The following is a 22,574-nucleotide window of genomic DNA, read 5'->3' on the forward strand; positions in this document are numbered from 1 at the left end:
ACCTTCATGGGATCTTGGCAGTAGAATCTCAGAGATAGACTTGTGTGGGGGCTGGGTGTGTCAGCTGGATAGAGGGGGACACTTTTACACAGAAAATGGGGCTTAGGGAGCCTCTTCTGAAATGCGGAGGCAAAAAAGTTTGCGTTAGGTGAGGGCTTGTCCCTGGTACCAGAAGGCAGCTCTTAGGTGCCCCACGAACCCAGGCCTGCGTGAGCCAGTCGTAGTAAAGAGTTCCATTCTGCCCTGTGTAGGAGAGATGCGCTGCCAGGAAGATTCCCACCTAGTGGTGCCCTCAGGTGAAAGCCTGGAGCCCTGCAGCTGTAGACTTAGCTTGTTCACATATATGGTGAGCAGCTGGGACTGGGGAGAGCCTCAAGGCTCCCTTAGAGTCCCTGGAGTTCTGTCACCCCAGGAACCTGAGGGTTCAGGAACACATGCACTAGGATGAGAAGGCAGTGCTCGCCTGTCTCTCCCTCCGGGTTTCCTTTACTGTCCTTTGGGGTCTGTTTGCTCAGACTCCAGCTTGGCTCTGGAGTCTGACCTGGCTGGCTCTTCCTCCCCGGGGCAGTAGATCGCAACATCTGGCCGTCTGTGACTGCAGTCATGCTGCCTGCGGCCTGTCTCAGTGTCCTCCGCTTCTAACTTTATTTCAGGCAAAGGAACCCTTGAAGCCCCAGGCACCTGCAGGGGAGAGCGCCTGGCAGCTGAGCCCTGTATCTGCACTGGAGTTGGGCTGGGCTGTGGCATACTCCCTTCTCACCAGTCCCCGCACTGCCCACCTAGGCTATGCTCCTTGACCCATAGGAATGGAGACCAATCTTAGTGTAGTCCCACAAGGGCCTTTAGAGCCCGAGTGATAATGGGTAGTGTGTATCAAAGCAGTGCCACGTGCAAGGGACTGTACTAAGACTTTACAGGCATGGTATCATTTAATTCTCACAAAAACTCTTTGAAGACAGTTACTCTCTGCCCCCATTTTATACAAAAGCAAGCTGAGGCTCAGACTGAGTCATTTGCCCATCACGAGGAGCTAATAAGTGGCTGAGCCAGGGCTCAAGCTTAAGTCTGTGGGTCTACTTTAGAGCAACCCTCTTGGGTCACACAGAAAGCTAATACTGAGTCCTTGTCCCACTGCCTTTCACCTCCCAAGTCTCTTCTGGTTGGTGAGTGGAGGATGCGTCATGACCCCATTCATCATTGGAGAGGCCCAGAGCAGGGACAGTCCACCAGATGCTCACAGAGGTCTCCACCTCCTAAACATTCAAGCCAGAGCTTGCCTTACAGGTTTCCTTTCCTTGGACATGGGTGGGTGGTGTTCCTGGCCTTCCAGGGGCCCCTCATGGGCTGTGCTCTCTCTGCAGGTCATGTTACATCTGCATCAAGATGCTCCAAACTGCCAAGCAGCACCAAATCGGGCTGGCCCCGGCAGAACGAAAAGAAACCCTCCGAGGTGGGTAATGACAAGTATCCTGGAGAAAGATGAAGCAGAAGTGGAAGGGTGACAGGAACAGAGACCTGTGGAGAGGGAGGACTGTGTGGGGGAGGTGCAGGTGTATGGGGAGAGCGGATTCCTGGTAGAGGACGCAGTCATTGCAAAACAAGACCAGTGTGGCTGAGTGAAGTGATTGAGAGGAAAGGGTGGGAGTGCCAGTTCTCATAACCTTACAGGTTGTTGTAAAGATGTTCCTATTGATCTGGGTGAGGGGAGGAGCCTTTCAAGGATTCTAAGCAGGGTAATGACATACTCTGATGTTTTAATGAAAGGTCCCACTGACTGCTGTAAGGGGGAGGGAATGTGATGGGCAAGAGTGGGAGCAGGGAGGCTTCTTTAGCATTTGTCCAGAAGAGAAATTATGGTGGCCTTAGAGCTGGGTGATTGCAGTGGAGTAAAAAGCAATAGGATATGGGACATTTTGGAGGCTGAACCAAGAGTGACAGGATTCGCTGAAGAAGGATGGCGTCTTCAGAGTCATCCAGTTAGGCCATCCACTCTTTATTATGCCCATTTCAGGTGCATCTGCGCTTTATTCCTTTCCTGCTTTGACCCTATCTTTTGGGACAGGTAGAGACATTCATGACATCGGGAGCTGTAGAGAGTTTTGGAAGTCGGTAGACAAATGGACATGGGGCCCTGCCTCCTGTAGCCCCTGAAAATAACATCCTAGAGCCTCATTGCTCCCTCTTAGGTCTTTAATGCATTATAGTGGGCAAAGAAGAGACCTTTGGAACAGATGAGGCTGCAAGAGCCCTGAGTCCCCAGTGGGGTGGTTTTGAGTCTGACCTTTGAGAGAGACATTGTTCTGCAGCCCATAGGGCTTCCCCGGTAGCTCAGCGGTAAAGAATCTACCTGTAATGCAGGAGTGCAGGAGACGCAGGTTTGATCCGATGGTCAGGAAGATCCCCTGGAGGAAGGCATGGCACCCACTCCAGTATTCTTACCTGGAGAATTCCATGGATAAAGGAGCCTGGCGGGCTACAGTCCATAGGGTCACAAAGAGTTGGACACGACTGAGCGACTTAGCACACACACACGGGCTGGACATTTTACTTCTTTTAACCCTCCTGTTATAGTAAGGAAACTGAAGTTATATATATAGTCAAGGTGTGAAGTTCTTGGGGCCAACAGCACCAGTGTGAAGGCTCAGAATTCTAGGGCAAAGCACTTGGCCCTGGCCTGGACTGAAGGAAGATATCTTTGTTCTGAGCCTGGCAACCTCTTTTCCCCTCCTCGCAGCAGTGGTGATCCAGGAGCTGCTGTCCTTAGCCAGTCCCTAGGGGTGTTTTCCAGAGAACCTTGCATTTGAAAAAGGACTCCCCGCGCAGCTGGCCTACCCTGGGACTCATCTTTTGTGGGAATTGGAGGTGGGGACACTGTTTTGAGTTCTGAAGCCTCCTGTTCTGATCCCCTAACCAACTGTCCTCCCTTGGCCCCACAGTGGAGGGGTAGAGACGGAAGGCGAAATCTCCAGGAATGCAGTAAGGACTGGAATAAAAGCTGGGAGTGAGGTGGGCATGGGAGGATGTTGTTCTTGAGTCTCTTAATAAGGTTCCATCCCTGGGTGGGGAAGATCCCCTGGAGAGGGAAATGGCAACCCACTCTAGTATTCTTGCCTGGGGAATTCCATGGACATGAGCCTGGGGGGCTTCAGTGCATGGGGTTGCAAGGAGTCGGACACATCTGAGTGACTAACAGTAGCCCTGCTCACTGGGTGGACAGGCTGTGTTCTTGTGCACTGGGAAGTAGGAGGCAGAGTGTGATAGGGCCCTGGGAGTCCATGGGACCACTCCTCTGCCCACACCCTCATCTTGAGAGCTGCAAGGGCTCCCAGTTACTACTTGGGCTGAATTAGTAAAACCCTAGCCACCTTTTGTGTCTCCCTGGTCCTGAAAGGCTGGAGAAGGAAATGGCAACCCACTCCAGTGTTCCTGCCTGGAGAATCCCAGGGACGGGGGAGCCTGGTGGGCTGCCGTCTATGGGGTCGCACAGAGTCGGACACGACTGAAGCGACTTAGCAGTAGCAGCATGTCCTGAAAGGCAGTAGTCACCCTGCTGTTTTGAAGCTGAGGAACCCGCCTCTGAGAATCTCACCTCCTCACTGTGTTCGTGGGCTATTCAGATTGGAGAATGGAGGGGAAGTTCTGGGGAGCCCCTGGGGCTGGCTTAGTTCCTTCCCCTAGCTCTCACTTTAAGCAGCAGGAGGAGGAGGGGCCTCTGCCCTGGGCGGAGATCCTGGGGACCTGGCTGCTATCAATACCTAGGATAGGCTGCCGGCTAGGGGAAACAGGTGTCAAGTAGAGGCTGAGGGGAAAGTGTGATTTGCATGGCGCTGAGAATTCCCCTCCCTCTTGGATTTTCCTGTGCAGGGCCTTTGAACCTTTCTTCACCTAAAAATAGAATCGAACCATTGCTCGGGTGCTGAATGGGGACGGGCTGTGCGCAGCCCTGGGTTCAAGCCCAGAAGCCTCTGCGAGGGCAGGGGGGCCTCTGACGCCCTCCAGTCCTAGGCTCCTGGAGGGCTGAGGAAGTCTTCCCTGTCTTGAACTGTCGCCAAGGACAAGCTTTTCCTCCCACAGCAGGGGGAGAGCAGCCTGCGAGGTTTCCCTCGTCCCCTAAGCAAGGAGACTGAGCCATAAGCCGGCATAAATTCCAAGTTTTCGTGGGGCAGAGAGGAAACTATCGATGAAAGCTTCCAAATGATTTGGCTCGTGAGAAGGCGGAGATGAAAGCGAGGATTTGGCGGCAGATAATGCTCGCACTAAATCTCTTCACTGGCTGTCCCTTCTCTCTCTGAACGGGCTGGAGAGAAAGGCCTTCCTAATCTTCTGGTGCTGGGGGCTGAGGGCTTCCGACACCCTGGTGAAAGGGCTTCTGGAGTCCCTCCCACTCGGTCCCAGAGTAAGAAGCCTGGGGGGTGGTTTTCAGGCTGTTCACACGGTCTGCTCCCAGTCTGGCTCAAGTTCCCAGCTTCAGTACATGCAAGTTGATGTGTGTGGTGCAGGAGTCCCTTCCTGGTAGCCGCATGCAGAGCCACGGGACTGGGAGGTTTCTTCATCTCCTCATCTTTGAAGATGGACGGTGATGAATGGGGATTTGAGCATCAGGAGTATTTAGCATGACAGCAGCACTGGCGCATAGAGAAGCCACCAGTTCTGGAAAACGCAGGCAATGGTTTAGGGAAGGGTTTAGACGAGACTGGCAGGGCTGCCCCTGAGATGATACATGCACTCTGAGGGTGCAAATCAAGGGGCGCCCTACACACCAGAGGGAGAGGCCCCAGGCTGGAACAGAATGATCTGACCAGGAGTCAGGACCCTGGACAGGGCCGAGGCCTTGAGGCCCAGCTTCTCTTTCTGGCCCTTAACCAGTGGGTGGCTTCCTCAGCCTGATTGAGAGGGGACTGCAGGCCTCAGTACTTGGGGCTGAAAGAACAGGCCCTGGGATTCCTGGGAGGCTGGTTTAGGAGTTTTGGTGGCAGTACACTTAGTCTGAAGTTGGCCCTAGGATCCGTTTGACAGTGGAAGGAAAAGGTGGGGCTGACCCCAGGAACACAGGCTGCTGCCTTCCTCTGCTCTGCCTGCCAGTGGGATCCCAGCAAAGCTGAGCTCTGTCCCTTGGTGCTTAAGTTGGCCAGGCCCGTCCTGAAGGAGAGGATGGGATTATCCTAGCCCGGGGGAGCCGCTATAGGCATTGGGTTTCTGGCCTGGCCTGTCTCACTAAATAGCATGAATGTAACTTTGTGGGTCATACCTCTGAGAGCCTGATGGAGATCACAGACCAGGGATTATTTTTTAAAATACCAATATCAGACCCTTATCCCATACCATTCTCAAGAATTCTGACTTGAATGCTTTGGAGTAGGGCCCCAGGCACCTGTACTTTTTCAAAGCCCTCCTGCTGGAAGCCAGGGTTGAGAACTACTGCTGTAGACCTTTTTCCATGATCTGCTAAATGGGAGTTTCCGGCTTGGTCCTCGCTGAAAGTTGAGGGAAGAAGGGAAGGCCTTCCAGCCTGGTTCAGTGACCTAAACAAATGCTGACCATGTGGCTGTGGCATCACCCACAGCTCCTCCCTTCTCCCACAGCAGCCATGGGACTCACAGGTTTCTGCTAAGCCCTCAGCCTGGCATGGGTGGGAAGGGCATTTTGAGAAGAGACCTGGAAGCCAGGTGGTTGGGAAGACTGCTGTTTTGAAGCTATGTCTTCCTCAGGCATGGGGCAGAGAAGCAGATGGAGGAGCAGGCTGAGAAGTGAGGATTTCCCAGACAGGCTTTCTTGAGGTAGAAATCTGTGTTTTCAGGAAGTCAGAGTCCCCAGAAGTCAGCCAACAGGCAGGGAGATAGGTCTTTAGGACCTTAATGATAGTGATTAAACTCAGCAAACACTCGAGAGCACCTCTGAGGCCCAGCCTAGTGCCAGGGACACAGAAAGCACAGGCCCTGTCCCTGGGGAGCTTGTCTTTTGTTAGCAGGATGCAGGTGCTGCACAGGAAAGTGTCCGTTACGAGAGATGTAGCCAGCTTGCCATTGAGGAACTGTGAGACTTGGGGCAAGTATAGTCTCTCTGTGAGCCTCAGGGTTGTTGTCTGTAGAGTGCTGTCCTGCAGTTTCTGTTCTGTAGGTGTGACTGTCCTGTCCTGAGGCCCGTGGAGCCTAGGGGTGGGGGGAGAACCCAGACGTGAGTGAAGGAGGAGCTCGCATGCCTGGGATGGAAGCCTGGATGGTCTCAGAACGGGGTGGGCAGGAGTTGGGCTCCTTTTTAGGCCCTGGTGACAAACTGTACATACCTTGAGATGAGAGAATGGGGGGCTTCTCAGTGGGTTCCACAGGGGCCCCTCACCAGTGCTCAACCTCTCACCCCTGGAGCAGGGCCTGGGAGAAAGAGGTGACCCTGTCAACAGCCTCTGCCAGCAGTGGAGGTCTTCCAGATCCAGTGTCTGTGAAAGTTCCTATGTAAGGATGGCCTTCCCTAGGAAGGGCAACGAGTGGAGGGTGAAAATGCTGCATTTCTGCTTGACCCATTGCTTTTGAAAATGGGCCCCTTCCCCCCTAGGTGAACGCAAGGGTGGCCAGATGGTGTTGGGGTTCAAAGCCATGGGATAAATAAGGTGCTTTCCTGGAGGAGCAGAGGTGTTATCCAAATGTTTGAAATGACATAATATTGTATATTAAAACAGTGATGGCATATGTTGTAGTGAAAGGCAGAGTTCTCCCAAACTTGAGAGTGAAACAGGAGACTCTCCAGAAAAGGGTTTTTTTTGCTTGACCCTGTGGTTTTGAGCCATGTTTCTAGCCAACAGCTCTTTTGCTACCTTGGGAGGCAGGCGGGCGGTGAGGGGAGCCCTTCCACTGGGCCTCCCACTGCTCTGGGGTGGGGGGCAGAATCCACTTCTCATACAGTCGGAAACACTGCTGCTCCCGCCAGCTGGAAAGGCCTCCCGGCCTCTGGGACTTGTCTTGCAAAAGAAATGTGTGTAATAAATTCTCTTTAAGAGCAGGAAGTGCTGTTATCCTTGTGAAAGAGAAAGAGATGTTGAGTGTGTGTGTGTGTGTGTGTGTAAGTGTCTGACCAAATTAGCCTAGTGGTAGCTTGACTGGGACTGGGAAGCTATTTCCAGAGCCCTTCTCTGGTGTTTTATGCTTAATTTTAAGTATCTAAGTATGCTCTTGGCTGAGATACTCTTTATCAATTTCCAGCCCAAGAAAGAGATTTTTTTTTTTTTAAGAGAAGAAATAGCAGACTGGTTTGCAGGCTGGATTGCATTGGTTAAAGCACAGGGCAGACCTCAGACAAGTGGTTTAACCTCTCTGAGTCTTGGTCCCCACATCTGTAAAGTGGGAGGATTAGGTGAGATTGTATATATGAAGTGTTTAGCATAGCACCTAGCATGCTACAGCAGGGCAATTACTTTTCACTGTTAGCTGTCCTTTCTAATGAGATGAGGTGCTCAGAAAAACACAGTGATTTCAAATGAGGCATTTGGTAGTAATTTTACTTGGCTCTTGCAAGACAGACTGTCAAACATCCTTTGGGAGATTCGAGAGAGCGGCCACTCCTAGCTTTGCACTGGGCCTTCTGATGTGGATAGAAGGCAAGGAGAGGCTGTCCTGGCCAAAGCCATTTTCACTGGCTTTGGGACAGCAACCAAGACCGGTTCCTGAGTTCTGCCTGGATAATCCTTTGGGCCAGCCCTCTGCCTTCACTGTCCCTGCTAGGCAGGAGAGGAAGTTTCAGCGTTTAGTTATATAGGATTTAGACAAATCCTGGGGTTCATTCATTCATTCACTCACTCACTAGTTTCACAAACATTTCTTGAATACCTGCTGTGTACCAGGCACATTGTGCTACAAATAGACACAATGATAAGCGGGACACATAGTCTCTGCCTCTCTCAGCTTGATTATTAGAGGAGATGGACATTAAACAAATAATTACACAGATAATTGTATTCTGTAATTACGATAAGTGCTGGGGCTTTTCCTTAAGTAACGGAACTTCCCCTTGGTGCCTCTCTTGGTCTGAAATACACTGTAATATATAATACTTTACTCTTGAGAAAAGGAAGCAGAAACCAAGGTCCCAGGATGAAATGTTCAAATAATATTCATAAATCTCATGATCATGTACAGGAATGCTGAGGATAGCAGAGTGAAAGTTGCCCTTGTCATCGTCTTCATCTGCTTTTGGAGATCATGTCAGTCTTGAGACATGACATGCTTTCTGGCATAGCTCAATTTTGGTTCTCCGTGGGGAAATAGGCTCAGAAAGCACGATAGACTTTTCAGTGCTTGTGGTCTCACTCTTGGGAAGAGGAACTAGAAGGCAAGCCCCATGCAGTTTCCCCACTTCTGGGCAGAGCAGGGTCTCCAGCTCTCTTCAGAGCTGTGTTGGCACCTCTGGCACTCACGTTGGTTACTAGGTTAGAGTTTTAGACCTTTAAACATTCTTCATACTGTTTGAAGAAGCTACAATTAACGTCTCGCAAGCAGCTCAGCAGAACTTGGTTGCTAGGCAGCAGACCTTTAAAGACAATTTGTCAACTTCTGCCAAAAGAGAAAAATAGTAAACATTCACATTCTTAGAAAATTGCTTGTTTTCCAGCTTCCAACTTCCTTGCCATGGCAAGGCCTCCAGTTCATCAGTGTCCGTTTTATTATTTATTTAGTTTTCGTAAATAATTCAGAGGCATTTTAGGAGAATAACTGAGCCTTTTTTTGGAAGCCTAACCTTTGGCGATTCAAGACAGAAAGATGTTTGGGTTGCCCTGTTTGTGGACAGGTTTTATATGAGTATTCAGGGGTTCCTTTGGAAGGGACAGTCCCCAGCTGTATCCTCGGGCAGCTACCCAGAAAGATGGTGGCAGATCCACGGGAGCCTCTTCAATCATTCAGCCTTAGTTAGCACCTAGCATGTGTCAGGCCCTGCGTGCACTGTTGCAGCCTGTAGCCTGGCCAGACCTCACTGAGCTTACCTTCTAGTGGGGAAGACCTGGCAGGAAACCAAGGGATACCAGTAGAGGGGCTCTGGGAGTCCAGGGGAAGCCCAGAACCCAGCCCGGCATCAGGGAAGCCTTCCTCAAGCAGTTGTGGGCTGGAGCAACACCCTAAGGGTGAAACAGGCTGCCCCCACTTTGGCAGGGAGAAGTGTCCCAGTGGGGTCCTCCCCTGTGCCAAGTGTGAGACGTGCTTGGAAGGGAGACTGACTACTAATGCAGTCGTGGCTCGTCCTGAGGGCAGTGAGAAGACAGTAGAAAGCCACTGGAGAACTTGGAACTTGCAGAGGTCACCATCTGATTTGCATATTCCAGCCTTTGGGGAAACCCCTTGATTTGGCTTTGGGTTAATTCAAGGGCATTGGCAGTGAGCAGGTGGCCAAGAGGGACGAGGTTGCCGAGGAGTGCTGGATGGCTCCAGAGTTGTCTGTCTGGGTTCCTTTGCCACTTCTAACATGTAGGACCTTGTGTAGGTTATTAAACTAACCTGAGTCCCACGTTCCTCTAACAGCATCCACCTCACAGAGTTGGAATAGGGGCTAACAGTTAATTGAAGGACAGCCATTAGATTGGTGCTGGGCACACTATGTTCTTTTAAGCGTTGACTGGTACCTGTAAGATAGTGCTGCCTTTCCTCTCCTTCCATCAGTCCTCTGCCCAAGGGGCCAGTGGCGTCCAGTCACACCACGTGAAGCTTGCAACTCTCTTGGGACCAGACTCTCTTTCTCTCCTGAATCTCCTTAGCTGAGTTGAGCATGGGATCCTTTCCTGCTCTTGAGTTCTCAGCACCAAGCCTGTTCTTAGGACAGAGCCACCTCTCCCCCGCTGGTGTGGCTTGGCACTCTGTCTGCACCTGCAGACCAGGGCTGCCTCTTGCTCCATTCGCTCCACGTACTTGGGTTGTTTCAGCTCTGGATGTATCCATGTCTCTCCAGTTCATGGGGGTTCAAAAAGCACTGCCAAGGAGCCAGCTGTGGTCATCAGACTTATCAGGTAACTCCCCAGAGGGGCCCTTTTATTCACTCATTTATTTAATCATTCTCTTAGTATTTATCGAGCATCTACTATGTGCCAGTCACCCTGCCAAGCCCTGAGAATGTTGCAGAGAACAGGACAGGTGTGGCAGGAGAGATGCCAAGAAGCAGGGAACATGGCACACACCAGTTAATTTTCAGAAGTATACATACTCAGAAGTGAGACAGGACTACGGGCTGGAAAGTGGCTCTGTTGGGTGGTTGGCCACCCTGAGTTGGAGTGATCAGGGTGATCCCACGAGGCAGCATTTGAACTATAGCTCAGGAAAAGGGAACAGCAAGAGATTTCAGACTCACCAGTGCCTTTTTGGAGGGGCACACAGTGACACTGGGCTCTGGAAGGGGCAAGATGGCATTCAGAGCACCAGGGCATTAGATGTACCACGTAGGGCTTGCCAGGGTTGGGAGAACTTTTAAGACAGTCACCAGGCTGCTGTGGGTTCAGTTTACCTCTGCCGGGTCCTGAACAGGGGGCCCCAGAGGGAAATAACCAGCCAGCAGAGGGAGGGAGGGTGCTGAGGGACAGCACAGAAGCACCCACTACCTGAGTTTATGTTCTTATATCAGTTGTCTTGCTACTTGCTAATAAGATATGCAAATTATCAGGGCTGTGAAATCTTTGCCACATTTCATCTTCTGTGTAATTAGCGTTTAATCGTAATCTCATTTTAATTTTTTCACACTGACACCCTAATTAAATGTTAGGGTGTTAGTCTTAACAATTAAATTATATTGGCAAATAGAGTCTTCAAGAAACTTGACCTTTTGCAAGCAAGGGCCCTCTCTGGCTAGAAGCAGACGTTAATTAGATTTCTGCAAGATGCTGCCTTGAGCCCCCTTGGCGCCCCCTTTCAGTTGTCTCCTAGATTCAAGTGAAACAGACAGCCAGCAGGTGGGGCCTCCTGCAGGCAGAGGTTACCAGTGAATGGCCACCACCCCTGGAAGGCTGGTCTTCCAGGGAGGGGAGTGGGCTTGGAGTTGGGTCTGAAACCTGGAGGACTCCCTATAGTGGTTTCTCTTCTCTCTGTGACATGAACTCTCCTTTAACTTGTGATGTTCGCTGGGAAAGTTGGTACCAAAGCAAGTCACATAGTGTCTAGAGCTGCCACCAGATCCTACAGCAGCCGTTGGTGGGGCCCAGGTGAGGCCAAGCAGCTGGGACAGACGAGGCACTGCCAGTGCTCCTGGGGCTGGGCGTAGAGGTTGCTTTGGGGTGGGGGGCCACAGATGGAACGCTGGGAAAAGAAGTTTCCCCAAGTGAGCAGGTGCTCACAAGGAAACCAAAGCATGCGGATGTGTCCACTCATGGCCTGGCCCCAAGGGGTTTGGAAGGGCTTGGTTGAGAAGGAATTCTACACGCTTCTCCTTCCCCGTCATATATAGAGCATGGCACAGCGGAGCACCCACTGAATAGGACATATGGTACCGTTGTTCTTCAGGGACCATGGAGACCCTGAGCCATGGGAGGCTGTTCTCTAGGCTGTCCCAAAGCCTGGCCTCTCCCTCAGCTATTTGCCTGAGGCCCTGGCATGTAGTTGCCTGGATTCTTTTACACTTGTGACTGTGGTTACAACAACAAACATAATTTTGAATCTTCAACAGAAATTCCCTAAACAGACACTTCATGGCAGTATTGCATTCACACAAGCCTTTCTGCCAACTGATTTTTTTCCTCAGTATCTTTTGCCTTTCCCACATGTCTTTCCTCTTCCCTCTAAGGTCCACTCCTATCCATCTCTCAGACTCTGTCCTTGAGCAGATCTGAGCATGTAAATTCAATTCAACATTTATTGGAAATCTTCTGTGTGCAAAGCACTCTGCTGGGTTCAGGGAAGATGGGTTATTGTACTTACTGCTTTTGTGTCGTATTCTCATTTTGAGTGAGTGGGCTTTTAGCATTTGCCTTTTCCTGCCCTGGGCTGTGAAGCAGATCACCTGAAGACGACCTGAAACCATTCTTTCTCTACCTTGTCTCCCCACAGGTTTTCCGGACAGACTTGATCACAGCCATGAAGATCCCAGACTCGTACCAGCTCAGCCCGGATGACTACTACGTCTTGGCAGACCCATGGCGGCAAGAATGGGAGAAGGGTGTGCAGGTGCCCGCGGGGGCAGAGGCCATTCCCGAGCCCGTGGTGAGGTGAGCCGTGGCACCCAGGCCAGGGGCCATAGGGAGGGGAGGCAAGGACCAGGAGAAGGGCGTTCAGGTGCCCGCGGGGGCAGAGGCCATTTCCGAGCCAGTGGTGAGGTGATCCGTGGCGCCCAGGCCAGGGCCCATAGGGAAGGGAGGCGAGGACCAGGCAACGGGTTCCTTTCTAGTCTGTGTCTATTCTGTTTCTTTTGTTCTTGAAAAAACATTGCAGTGTTCCAGAAATACTGCAGTTTTATCTCTGAGGCCAAGGTTTTGAGCTTGGGTTCATCTCTGGAGCCAGACAGCCTGGGTTCAAATTGCCTCTCAAGTTCAGTGGGACCTTGGGCAGGGAATGTAATCTGCCTAGGCATCAGTTTCCTTGTCTATAAAACGGGGATGATAACAACAGCACCTGCCCTATGCAGTGGTCAAGATGATGTAGAGAAATGATGCGTGGAAGGCCCTGGACACAGGACCTGGCCCACATGAACACTCAGTGAAAACTGGCCATGGATTAGCTTGGTGTCGTTCTAAACTGGGTCCCGCCAGAAGATCTTCTCGGGGATATCTCCAGACCTCTAACTAGTCCTTAAAATATGACAAACTGTGCTCTTGGCTTCTTAAAACCTTTTTGAGGAGTTCTTGGGAACTCCTTGGGAGCAAGAAATCCAGTGCTTGGTACACAAAACAGTTGGTGTGATCAGATTCTGAGGAGGGCCTGCTGCCTCCTAGGAATCAGGATTGGATCAGGGCTGAGTCCTCTCTGGGCTCGGGAGCCTTGTGGTCTTGTAGGTCAGAGAGACTCCTGTGCTCTTGTCAGGATGTGGCCTCGTGGCCGTGGGCCTTGCTTCCAGTGACAGAATTCAGCCAAGTGCTTCTTCCTGCACCCTGGGAAACCCTCCAAGTCATGTCTTGGGCCATGGGGGCCTGCTGTCCTGACCCTCCGTCCCCCCTGCACATCGGCCTGCCGGGGCTGGGCAGATTTGTGTTAGTTGACAGTCCATTCCCAGCCTTGGCAGCCCTGGGGCTCTCGCTTAGGTCCATTTTGCCAGGGCCTGGGGCAGAGATTTCAGCTGTCACCTCCTGTGACGTTGGCACGGATGCTTCCCTGGCAGCCACACCTGTGACGGGCTCACAGACACCCAGTGCCTGCCTGGTGCCAGGCCTGTGCTGGGCATGTGATTTCAGAGGCAAAGCACATACCAAGCCCCACTCGGTGCCCAGTGGGGATTGGGTATGGGGCAGCGTTTAGCGTCCTGGGCTCGCCAGGCCTGTTATCTTTGGCCCTCAGAATCAGGGAAGCTCCAGGCCTCTCTGGACGAGAGTATATGTGGAGTTTGGAGAAAGACTTTATTCTACACGTCCTCTGCCCAGGGCCAAAAACGTGGGTCAGGCTCCCAGCCAACTTCACCCTGTCTACTCTACAGACCAAAGAACTGCAACTGACCTCTTTGAACCTGTTTCCTTCTCCATAAGATGGATCTAATAACAATATATGCCTGATAGTGTAGTGGTGAGGATTAGTTGAGAATTCACATGCCAAGGGCCCAGGGTAGCAAGGCAGAGGGGTAGGCCACCAGTGGGGCGGAGAGGGGTGAGTCCTGATTAGGCTTGGCCCAGCGGTTTGTCCTCTGTCCTCGATGTCAATGTCAGGTGGTTCTGGAAGCATCTGCTGGCCTGGGTGATTAATTGCAGATGCCGCCACACAAGTAGCTTGGCTTCAGTTGGTGTCTTATCTGTTGAGATCACAACGGAAGCATGTGTTCACACAGCTCTGGCCCTACTAGGTACATTCCCCACATACACACAGGTCTAGGCTGACCAGAGCCAGGCACGCCTGGCCTATCCTGCTCTTTGGAGAGGATAAGACTGGAAGGGGAGGGATGCTCCCATGGAGATAGCTCTGGGCCCCATCTTTCCCTGTCTCCTTGCAGCCTGGCACCTCCACCTGCCGGGCCACCTTTACCTTCACAGCTCTCACCTGGAAGCCTGCACAGCAGGCGCCGTGGTCAGAACTGTTCCAGGAGCTCTGTTCCTGAGAACTTGCTGTGCTGAGCCTCAAGTTCATCTTCTCATCTAATTATCATATCAGCCCTCTAAAAGGCACACTGCTGTCCCCATTTTATAGAGGAGGAAGTTGGGAAATTCTGGGGAATTCCCTGCATGACCGCCAGGGCCTTGTGGGCTGGGCCAGGAAGTCACAAGCCACAGGAACAGGCCCTGGGCTGCCTCTGTGTGGCCCAGAGAGAGTCTCGTGCCCCAGTCACCCTGGCTTGCGGACTCTGCCCTCCCCCACTGCTTCCCTGGCCCCCTCCATCCCTCTCTTCTTGCCCAGTCCTCCCTGGCCCCCTCCATCCCTCTCTTCTTGCCCAGTCCTCCCTGGCCCCCTCCATCCCTCTCTTCTTGCCCAGTCCTCCCTGGCCCTTGAGCAGGCCTACCCACCTCATGGTCCTGAACATCTCTGGATAATGAGAACCCCTCACTGTCACATCATGAACTGAAGGAGGGCCTGCACTGTTCTTCAGGGGTGGCCGAAAGACACAGCCCAGGGCAAAACCAGCCTCTGTTTTCTATCTGGTCTTCTGGAGTGAGAGCCTCCCGCCCCCCCGCCCTCAGATCCCAGCCCAGCCACCCATCTCCTCCCCGCTGACCTCGGTTCTACTGGCTGCAGCCAAGACTGAGGCCTTGACTGAGGGTGACGTGAAACCACCCGTGATAGGAGAGCCTCCTCCATAGTCGGAGCCAGAAGAGGCCAGACAGGTGACGATGAGCACCCCAGGAAGCACAGGAAATGCCTTTTCTGTTGATAGTCCTTTAACCCCAGCTTCCCAGAGAAAGGAATGTGATCTTGGCCCCAAGAGGTCTGGCCAGGTACGTCCCGAGCACATACTGTGGGTAGTTAGGCCGTTAGGCGGTGGGTGCTCGGGCTATCCCAAACCCCAGCTGAGCATATTCTGGGGACACAAACAAAGCAGGGTCGTGACAAAATGACAATGTTTTTGAAAGAATGTGTTAATTTAAATAAGAGCCTCCCAAGGCAAGGCAGAACTTTGTAGGACTCAGAGTCCTGCAAAGCAAATACTATTGCTTCTATTTGAAATGGTCTGGGATTGGGGGGTGGGCATCACGTCATTCTTGTTGCCTAGGACGTTCCTTAATCTGGGCATCTTGTCTGGCGGAAGGTGACTCTAAGCCCCTTCCCTTGTATCCTTGCCTCCCTCAGTCTCCTCTGGGCCTCCCTCCTGCCTGGAGGCCATTCTGCGCCCCCCGCCCTTCATCCTACCTCCCCCCCCTTGCCGACACCCTGGACTCTTCCTGAAGCCCCAGAGCCCTCCCCATAGCTGTGCCATGTCTGTGCGCCCCTGGCCCTGCCTTCCCCTTTCCAGTCTGCGCTGAGTCACAGCCCCTGGCAGCCCTGGCTTCGACCCCAGGAGGCCTCTTGGGCAAGTAAGGGGCCTCTCAGCCCTGGCAGGGCCGGCCAGATGGAGGCCAGGCTCCACAGCAATAACCATGGCAACTGGTAGGGGGTGGGAAGAGCTGGCATTAGGAACTGAGGGGCAGCACACAGCTGAGCCAAGAGAGGAAGCCATGCCCTCCCAAGGCAGAAAACCCTCATATTCCATTTCAGAAGGAGCAAAGTGATATCCAGAGGTCTTAAAATACACACTCACATGAATATAGCGCTTACTACATGCCACTCACAGTTCTAAGAGCTCCACACGTGTTCATCCATTTAATCCTTATGCCAACGGTGGAAGCTAGGTGCTGTTATCATTAGTCCATTTTCTGGGGCGCAGAGGAGCTAAGTGGCTTACCCAGTCACACATTAAGTGGTGGAGCTGGGCTTGGAGACCTCGCCCTGTAGCCAGGACCCTTGCAAGCTGCCTCTGAGGCAGAGCCATGGCCTGAGAGAGGGCTGGCCTGAAGTGTGACTCTGGGACTGTAGCAGGTGTATCCTCTTCACCCCAGAGGAGCCCTGGCCTCAGGTCCCCTGAGGCTACTGGTGGAGGAGGAGCTGGGGCTTCTGGGGGCCTTTCCCCAGCTTTGAAAGGGTATATGGAAGGAACTGGGGGCCAGCTGGCCCTATCCAACTTGTGCCAAAGTGACTGGCACTGGGCATTGCCCAGGACGGCAAAGGGAATGGCCGCCTACAGCCTCTGCAGGGTGGGTAGGTGGGAGGAGGGACTGGAAGGAGGCAGGCCCTGCTTGGCATCAAAGTCTCACACCTCACTTTCCTGCTAGCCCCTCAGTCAGGCTGGCCAACTCCCTGGGGGTGGCCCTCAGGGCCAGCAAGAGTAGCAGGCCGAGGGCACCCTCTCCTCATATCTTCTCTTGAATTCCTAGGATTCTTCCACCGTTGGAAGGCCCCCCTACCCAGGTGTCCCCTAGTGGCTCTGAACTTGGTGAGGGCTCCCAGCCTGATTGGCCAGGGGGCAGCCGCTATGACTTGGACGAGATTGATGCCTACTGGCTGGAACTCATCAACTCAGAGCTCAAGGAGATGGGTAGGTGACCTGCCAGGTGAGAATGGGACGGGGCCAGGCCACACAGGGTCTTCTTCTAAACTTCTCAGAATGGCAGGGGCCACTGCTGGACTTTGGCACTGCACAGGTCTGGGGGAAAGTCCCTGCTATGTTACTGATTACTGTGCTTCAATTTCTGTAGTTGTCAGATGGAGGCAGTAATAGCATGTCATTTACAGGGTTTGGGGGAGTATTATATGACTGAGCGTGCACCCACACACTTAGTAAGCCTGACTGTTACATGAGGAGTGAGTGAGCACTTAGAAGTCTAGTGTGACACATGGGGCTGGGGTCAGGTGGTATGGGCCTTCTGGCTGAAGGCCCACCATGTCCCAGAAAAGGCCAGCTCTGCTGGATTCAGCCACCTTCTCAGGTGCCCCCCATACACACAGCTCAGGCAGTGGGTTCCCCGTGGCAGCGGCTGCATCCCAAAGACAGACACCCTCATAGCATCTGTGTGTACACAAGCGTGTGTGTGTGGAGTCACAACACCATACCAGGCCTCCGGGGCCTTTGCATGGTCAAACCCAGTCGGTTTTCAGATGACGGAACTGGGGCCGGAGACAGTAAACACAGTGTGCAGGTAGAAACGCTCCAGTCCACCTGCTCCGAGAGGCTGGGCTTCTGACCCCCTGCCGTGTTATCCTCGCAGAGAAGCCAGAGCTGGACGAGCTGACGCTCGAGCGTGTGCTGGAGGAGCTGGAGACGCTGTGCCACCAGAACATGGCGCGGGCCATCGAGACGCAGGAGGGGCTGGGCATCGAGTACGATGAGGATGTCGTCTGTGACGTGTGCCGCTCTCCCGAGGGCGAAGATGGCAACGAGATGGTCTTCTGCGACAAATGCAACGTCTGCGTGCACCAGGTGGGCAGCCCCCACGGCCACTGCTGTGTGATGCTGGCAGGCCCCTGCCTGACCGCTCACCCTGGCTGTGGGGGTGTAGCAGCGCTGTGGGCACAGGCCCCTAAGGAGGGCAAGTGGGGAGAAGGGGAGGCTGTGAGTGCCCATGGTGCCAGGGTTTAGCCCCCTCAGCCAGATCTGAGTAATGCCTATTGGATGGTCTTCCTGTCCTTTGCCGCCAGCCTCCCTCAGACTCTGCCCACGGACCGTCCTACCCCATCCTCCTCTGCTCCTCCACTCACAACGAGGCAGCACAGTGTAGTGATGGAGAGCACAGCCTGGAGCCAGGCCACCTGGTTTCAAATTATGGCTCTGCCTTTCGCAAGCTGTGTGATTTGGGGTCGGTTTCTTGACCTCTCTGAGCTGCTGTTTCCTCAAGTATAAATAAAAGTAAGTCGTTGTGAGGATTAAGTTCCTTACTCTGAGTCATTTGGTTAGAACTGTACAGTAAGGGCTGTTCATATTTGTTAACATTATTAGTATTATGAGCCAGATGCGGCCTGACTAGGCTCTCCTGTTGATATTGAGCCCCAAGGCTGTAGGTCTGGGGCATCTCTGGGCCTAATTCATGGAAGATGTGGAAGACCTGACTAGAACTCAGTGGACCCACTCTAGCCCTGACTTTGAGGCCTTCCCTCACCCACTTTTGCTGGAATAGTGCCCCGGGAGCTCAGAGTGGCTTCTCCTGGGTGGCAGGTGGGTAGGTGGTACACCACTTTCCCCATTCACCCTGTTCACATCCCTTACACCCAGCAGCTCTTAGGTCCATAATCCCTAGGCATGACCAGAAGGATCCCTGATCACAGACACCTGTGAAAAAAGACGAAAGCTCTGGGCCTTGTCCGAAGGCAGCATACATACCCAAATTTGTATTCCGTTTAAGGGAGTTCCTGGATGCCCCTAAAATCCATCCTGGATTAGGAACCTCTGCTGAAGTGTCTGTCCTCCCAGCAGAGGGCGGAGCTGAGCCCTTTCACAGAGGACTGTGAAACGGTGAAGTGTCAGTGCACAGTGCCTGCACAGAGCTTCACTGGAGCCCTTGCATTACAGTGCCTCAGGAGGTCTTTGGTGAGGCTGAGTAGCAGCGTCACTGTAGCTCCCAGTATGGGCTGGGGCTAGGACTGTTTGCAGCTGGATGCACATTGCAGACGCACCTTGGCCATTGCCTCTGACCTGTGTCCTCCCTGCTCTCTCCCCAGGCATGCTATGGGATCCTCAAGGTGCCCACGGGCAGCTGGCTGTGCCGGACATGTGCTCTGGGTGTCCAGCCGAAGTGCCTGCTCTGCCCGAAGCGAGGAGGAGCCTTGAAGCCCACTAGAAGTGGGACCAAGTGGGTGCACGTCAGCTGTGCCCTGTGGATTCCTGAGGTGGGCAGAGGTGGGGGTGGGGTGGCCCTGGGGCCCAGCCATGGGGAAGTGGGTCTGAACAGAACTCAGAACCCAGATGGCAGAGCACTGGGAAAAGAAGGTGATGGGCTACATGAAATGGCAGATCCCAGATGTCCAGCTTGGGAAGAACTCAGGCAGCAGCCCACAGGGAACTTTACCCTTGGACCTAGGCAGAACTCGGTGGTGGTTTCCATGGGAAAATGGGATTTTGAGCCACTAGGGGATCCAGGTGGTAGGTGTGCGAGCTGGACAGAAGTCAGGGGAGAGCAGGTTATGGGTTAACCCAGATCTAGACAGTGGCCCCAAGCAAAGTAAAACACTTGTTTAAAAGTGAGCCAAGTGACCCAAAAGGAAATCAGGTGGGGAGCCTGGTTAAAACTGGGTAGTAGGACTGTGGCTGGGATGGAGGGGAGGGGCTATGGGTGACGGGCTGGGCCCACAGCGAGTTAGCAGAGGCCTTGGGCTCCCATCTTATTTGATGTGTGAAATGCTGACATTCGCTGACGTTTCAGCCCTTCCCCTGCTGTGTGCCCTGAGCCAGAATGAGGCCCCACTCCAATGCTGCCTGTGCCCGGAAGCAAGCCAGGTGGCCCGGTCAGCAGGTGGCCCCTCCCTTTCCTGGGCTTGCAGTCTGAAAGTCCTTGCTGCGTCCCACCTCGAAGGTTTCTGTGATCTTAGTGGTTATGTCAGCAGCGGTCGCTTGCTCCCACTTCAGCATCTTGAAGGCTGGGACGACCTCTGCGTATACCCTGGGCGAGGCACAGCAGAGACACAGAGAAGCAACCGGGACCTACTTATGGGACTCTTTGGTTCAGGATCTCAGGACAGGGACCCTCTTCCTATCCTCAGGCATGGGCTCTGCCTCAGGGGCTGAGGGGTGGGCTGTGCCCAGGAGATGCGAGTGGTTATGGGCCTGTCCCCTTGGGAAGGGCTGAACAAAGGCACATCCCCCTTGGCCAGGAAAGCCCTGGAAGTCCCCAAGAAGAGATTCTGCTGTGGGGACCTATAGTTGCCACCCAGAAACATAAGCAAAATGAGTACCAGTTCTAATAACTCTGAAGATGCTGTTAACAAAGGCTTGAGGTACAAAAGAGAAGGGGACCTTGCACACATACTCACCCACATGGAAACGTCTCTGTCTTGAGACCCACACAGTCATGGGCACTCATATACTCAGTCAGCCTCACACACTGATGTATGCTCTCCCAGTCATTGTTTAAGCCTAGCCACCGGAGAGCACACACTAACACTTGCTCAGTGGTCCACTTGGGACACAAGATAGGACTTGGAACTCTCCCACTGCCCTGTCTACCCACTGCCTGGTTTCAGCAGACAGTGGTCTCTTTGGGTAAGCCCTGGAGGCCGGCTAAGGATGAGAGGCCTGACGCAGCTCCCTGTGTCCTGCCCAGGTCAGCATTGGCTGCCCCGAGAAGATGGAGCCCATCACCAAGATCTCGCATATCCCAGCCAGCCGCTGGGCCCTGTCCTGCAGCCTCTGCAAGGAGTGCACGGGCACCTGCATCCAGGTACACGGCCCCTCCACCGTGCTGCTGCCTGGGAACCCACTCGGGGCTGCTACAGCTATGTCAAGGGGCATGTCCAGAACACCCTCTACAGCAGGCCACTGCCACCACCCTCCGCCTGCCCCACGGTGCTGCCGACACAGCCACTGTTGGGCCTGCGATGGGGACCACAGTCAGCTCCCCATCTGCTGGACCTTCCTCCATCCATAGTATCACTGGGCATGGGGTAAAGGCCTGGGGAGCCAGGCTCACCACCCCATTATAGCACCAAGGACTCTGGCTTTCCTAACAGCAAGTGTCTTTGGGCTTCATAAAGATGTTGACTTCCCTTCCAGTGTCAGCTGGACATGTGAGAGGAATAGGAATTAAACTTTGAGCTAAACTACTAGCTCTCCCTACACAGGGCAGGGCTGTGCTAGTTCATTAACAGTAACCGCTCCCAAGTTCTAGGGTGCCTCAGTATGACCCAGAAGACTTGTGAAAACACAGACTGCTGTTCCTACCCCCCAGAGGTTCTGAATCTGTAGATTGGAGGTGAGGCTGAGAATTTGCCTATTTCTAGCAAGTTCTTGTGTGATACTGATGCTCCTGGTCTGTAGGCTGGGAGGTGGAAGGGTCAGCCTTTCTTTCTCTCATGTCTCCGGGAACAGTGGTCACTGCAAATACTGGACGTGCCTCCACCGTTTGTAAGATTCTCAGAATGGCTTGTTGAGTGTGGCATAAAGGGCCCCACTAATATTTTGGTGGGTTGTCACTGAAACACTTGGCAGCTGCCCACAGCCATCATCCCAGGCAACTAAGACCGTGAGTTGGCCACACTTGCCTGGACAAGAGAGGAAGGCAGGGGTCCAACTCCAGCCCCGATTCCCAGAGGACAAAGGAGGGGCACAGCTCCCCATCTTAGATAATGTTGGAGGAGTAGAGGAGGCAGGGACCCATCAACAGCCTCTCTCTCTTGACCTCTCAGATTCCAAAGTCATTTGTCCACACAGAAATGCAGCTCGTCCTGAGAGAGTCTGTCAGTCACCTAACTGTTGCCATCTCCCTAGGGCTTATGATGCTGTACCCCATTTCCTTTTCAGCTCCCCCAGAGCTCCCCTGTCCTCTTCCATGGCCCCCTACCCCCGACACCGTTTTGTTTAGGGTCTAACCAGCATGCTGCCTTCCCAGTGTCACCCTGAGGGATGCCCCTCCATCCTTCTTCCCTCCCACCGGGGCTCCCTTCCTACCTCATGCTGCTCTTCGTCTCCCTCCAGTGTTCCATGCCTTCCTGCGTCACAGCATTCCATGTCACATGCGCCTTTGACCACAGCCTGGAAATGAGGACTATCTTAGCAGACAACGATGAGGTCAAGTTCAAGTCGTTCTGCCAGGAGCACAGTGATGGGGGTCCACGGGGTGAAGCTCCGTCCGAGCCTGTGGAGCCTAGCCCAGCTAGCGAGGACCTGGAAAAGGTGACTCTTCGGAAGCAGCGGCTGCAACAGCTGGAGGAAGACTTCTATGAGCTGGTGGAGCCAGCCGAGGTGGCCGAGCGCCTTGACCTGGCCGAGGCACTAGTCGACTTCATCTACCAGTACTGGAAGCTGAAGAGGAAAGCCAACTCCAACCAGCCGCTGCTGACGCCCAAGACGGACGAGGTGGACAACCTGGCTCAGCAGGAGCAGGACGTCCTCTACCGCCGTCTGAAGCTCTTCACGCACCTGCGGCAGGACCTGGAGAGAGTGAGTCCCTCTGCTGCTCCCCGCCCACCCTGGCGGGTGTCCCAGCAGGCCTTTCCGCCCCTCCCTCGCTTCCCTGGAGCAGCCGTGGCTCACCAGGTTTCAAACGGTGAGCTCTGGCCAAGGCGCTGAGGGCCTCCGGATCTTGGACAGGTTGGGGTAACTGAGAGTTTGCAGAACAGGGGAGGATCCGGCTTTGGGCTCTCGAAGTCCCTCTTGTCCCAACCCTTTTGCAGGTCTGATCAAGGGTGAGGGCCCTGCCCTCACGACTGTGAGGCTGGGAGACTCCAGAGCTGGGGGAGGATCTAGGCATCTGACCCCCAGCTGTCTCTGTGGGCCTGGCCTGGCCCCAACACAGGAGCTTTGCT

The 22,574-nt window shown here is 53.6% G+C and overlaps 1 protein-coding gene across 9 annotated transcripts in view; it reads left to right on the forward strand.

The window, feature by feature from the left end:
• JADE2 (jade family PHD finger 2) overlaps positions 1-22,574 on the forward strand; it is a 50,659-nt gene that overhangs the window by 11,246 nt on the left and 16,839 nt on the right. For all 9 annotated transcript variants that reach the window (XR_011486849.1, XM_020908037.2, XM_020908033.2 and 6 more), the window contains 7 exons: positions 1,362-1,450; positions 12,006-12,163; positions 16,499-16,659; positions 17,330-17,541; positions 18,777-18,944; positions 20,375-20,491; positions 21,745-22,209. Coding sequence is in view for 8 of the 9 variants with exons in the window: in XM_020908037.2 (XP_020763696.1) it covers positions 1,362-1,450; positions 12,006-12,163; positions 16,499-16,659; positions 17,330-17,541; positions 18,777-18,944; positions 20,375-20,491; positions 21,745-22,209 (1,370 nt within the window). In the remaining variant the exon portion in view is untranslated. The remainder of the gene's footprint in view (positions 1-1,361; positions 1,451-12,005; positions 12,164-16,498; positions 16,660-17,329; positions 17,542-18,776; positions 18,945-20,374; positions 20,492-21,744; positions 22,210-22,574) is intronic.

Source organism: Odocoileus virginianus, chromosome 3 (assembly GCF_023699985.2).
Source record: "Odocoileus virginianus isolate 20LAN1187 ecotype Illinois chromosome 3, Ovbor_1.2, whole genome shotgun sequence".
In the NCBI taxonomy this organism is placed as follows: domain Eukaryota; kingdom Metazoa; phylum Chordata; class Mammalia; order Artiodactyla; family Cervidae; genus Odocoileus; species Odocoileus virginianus.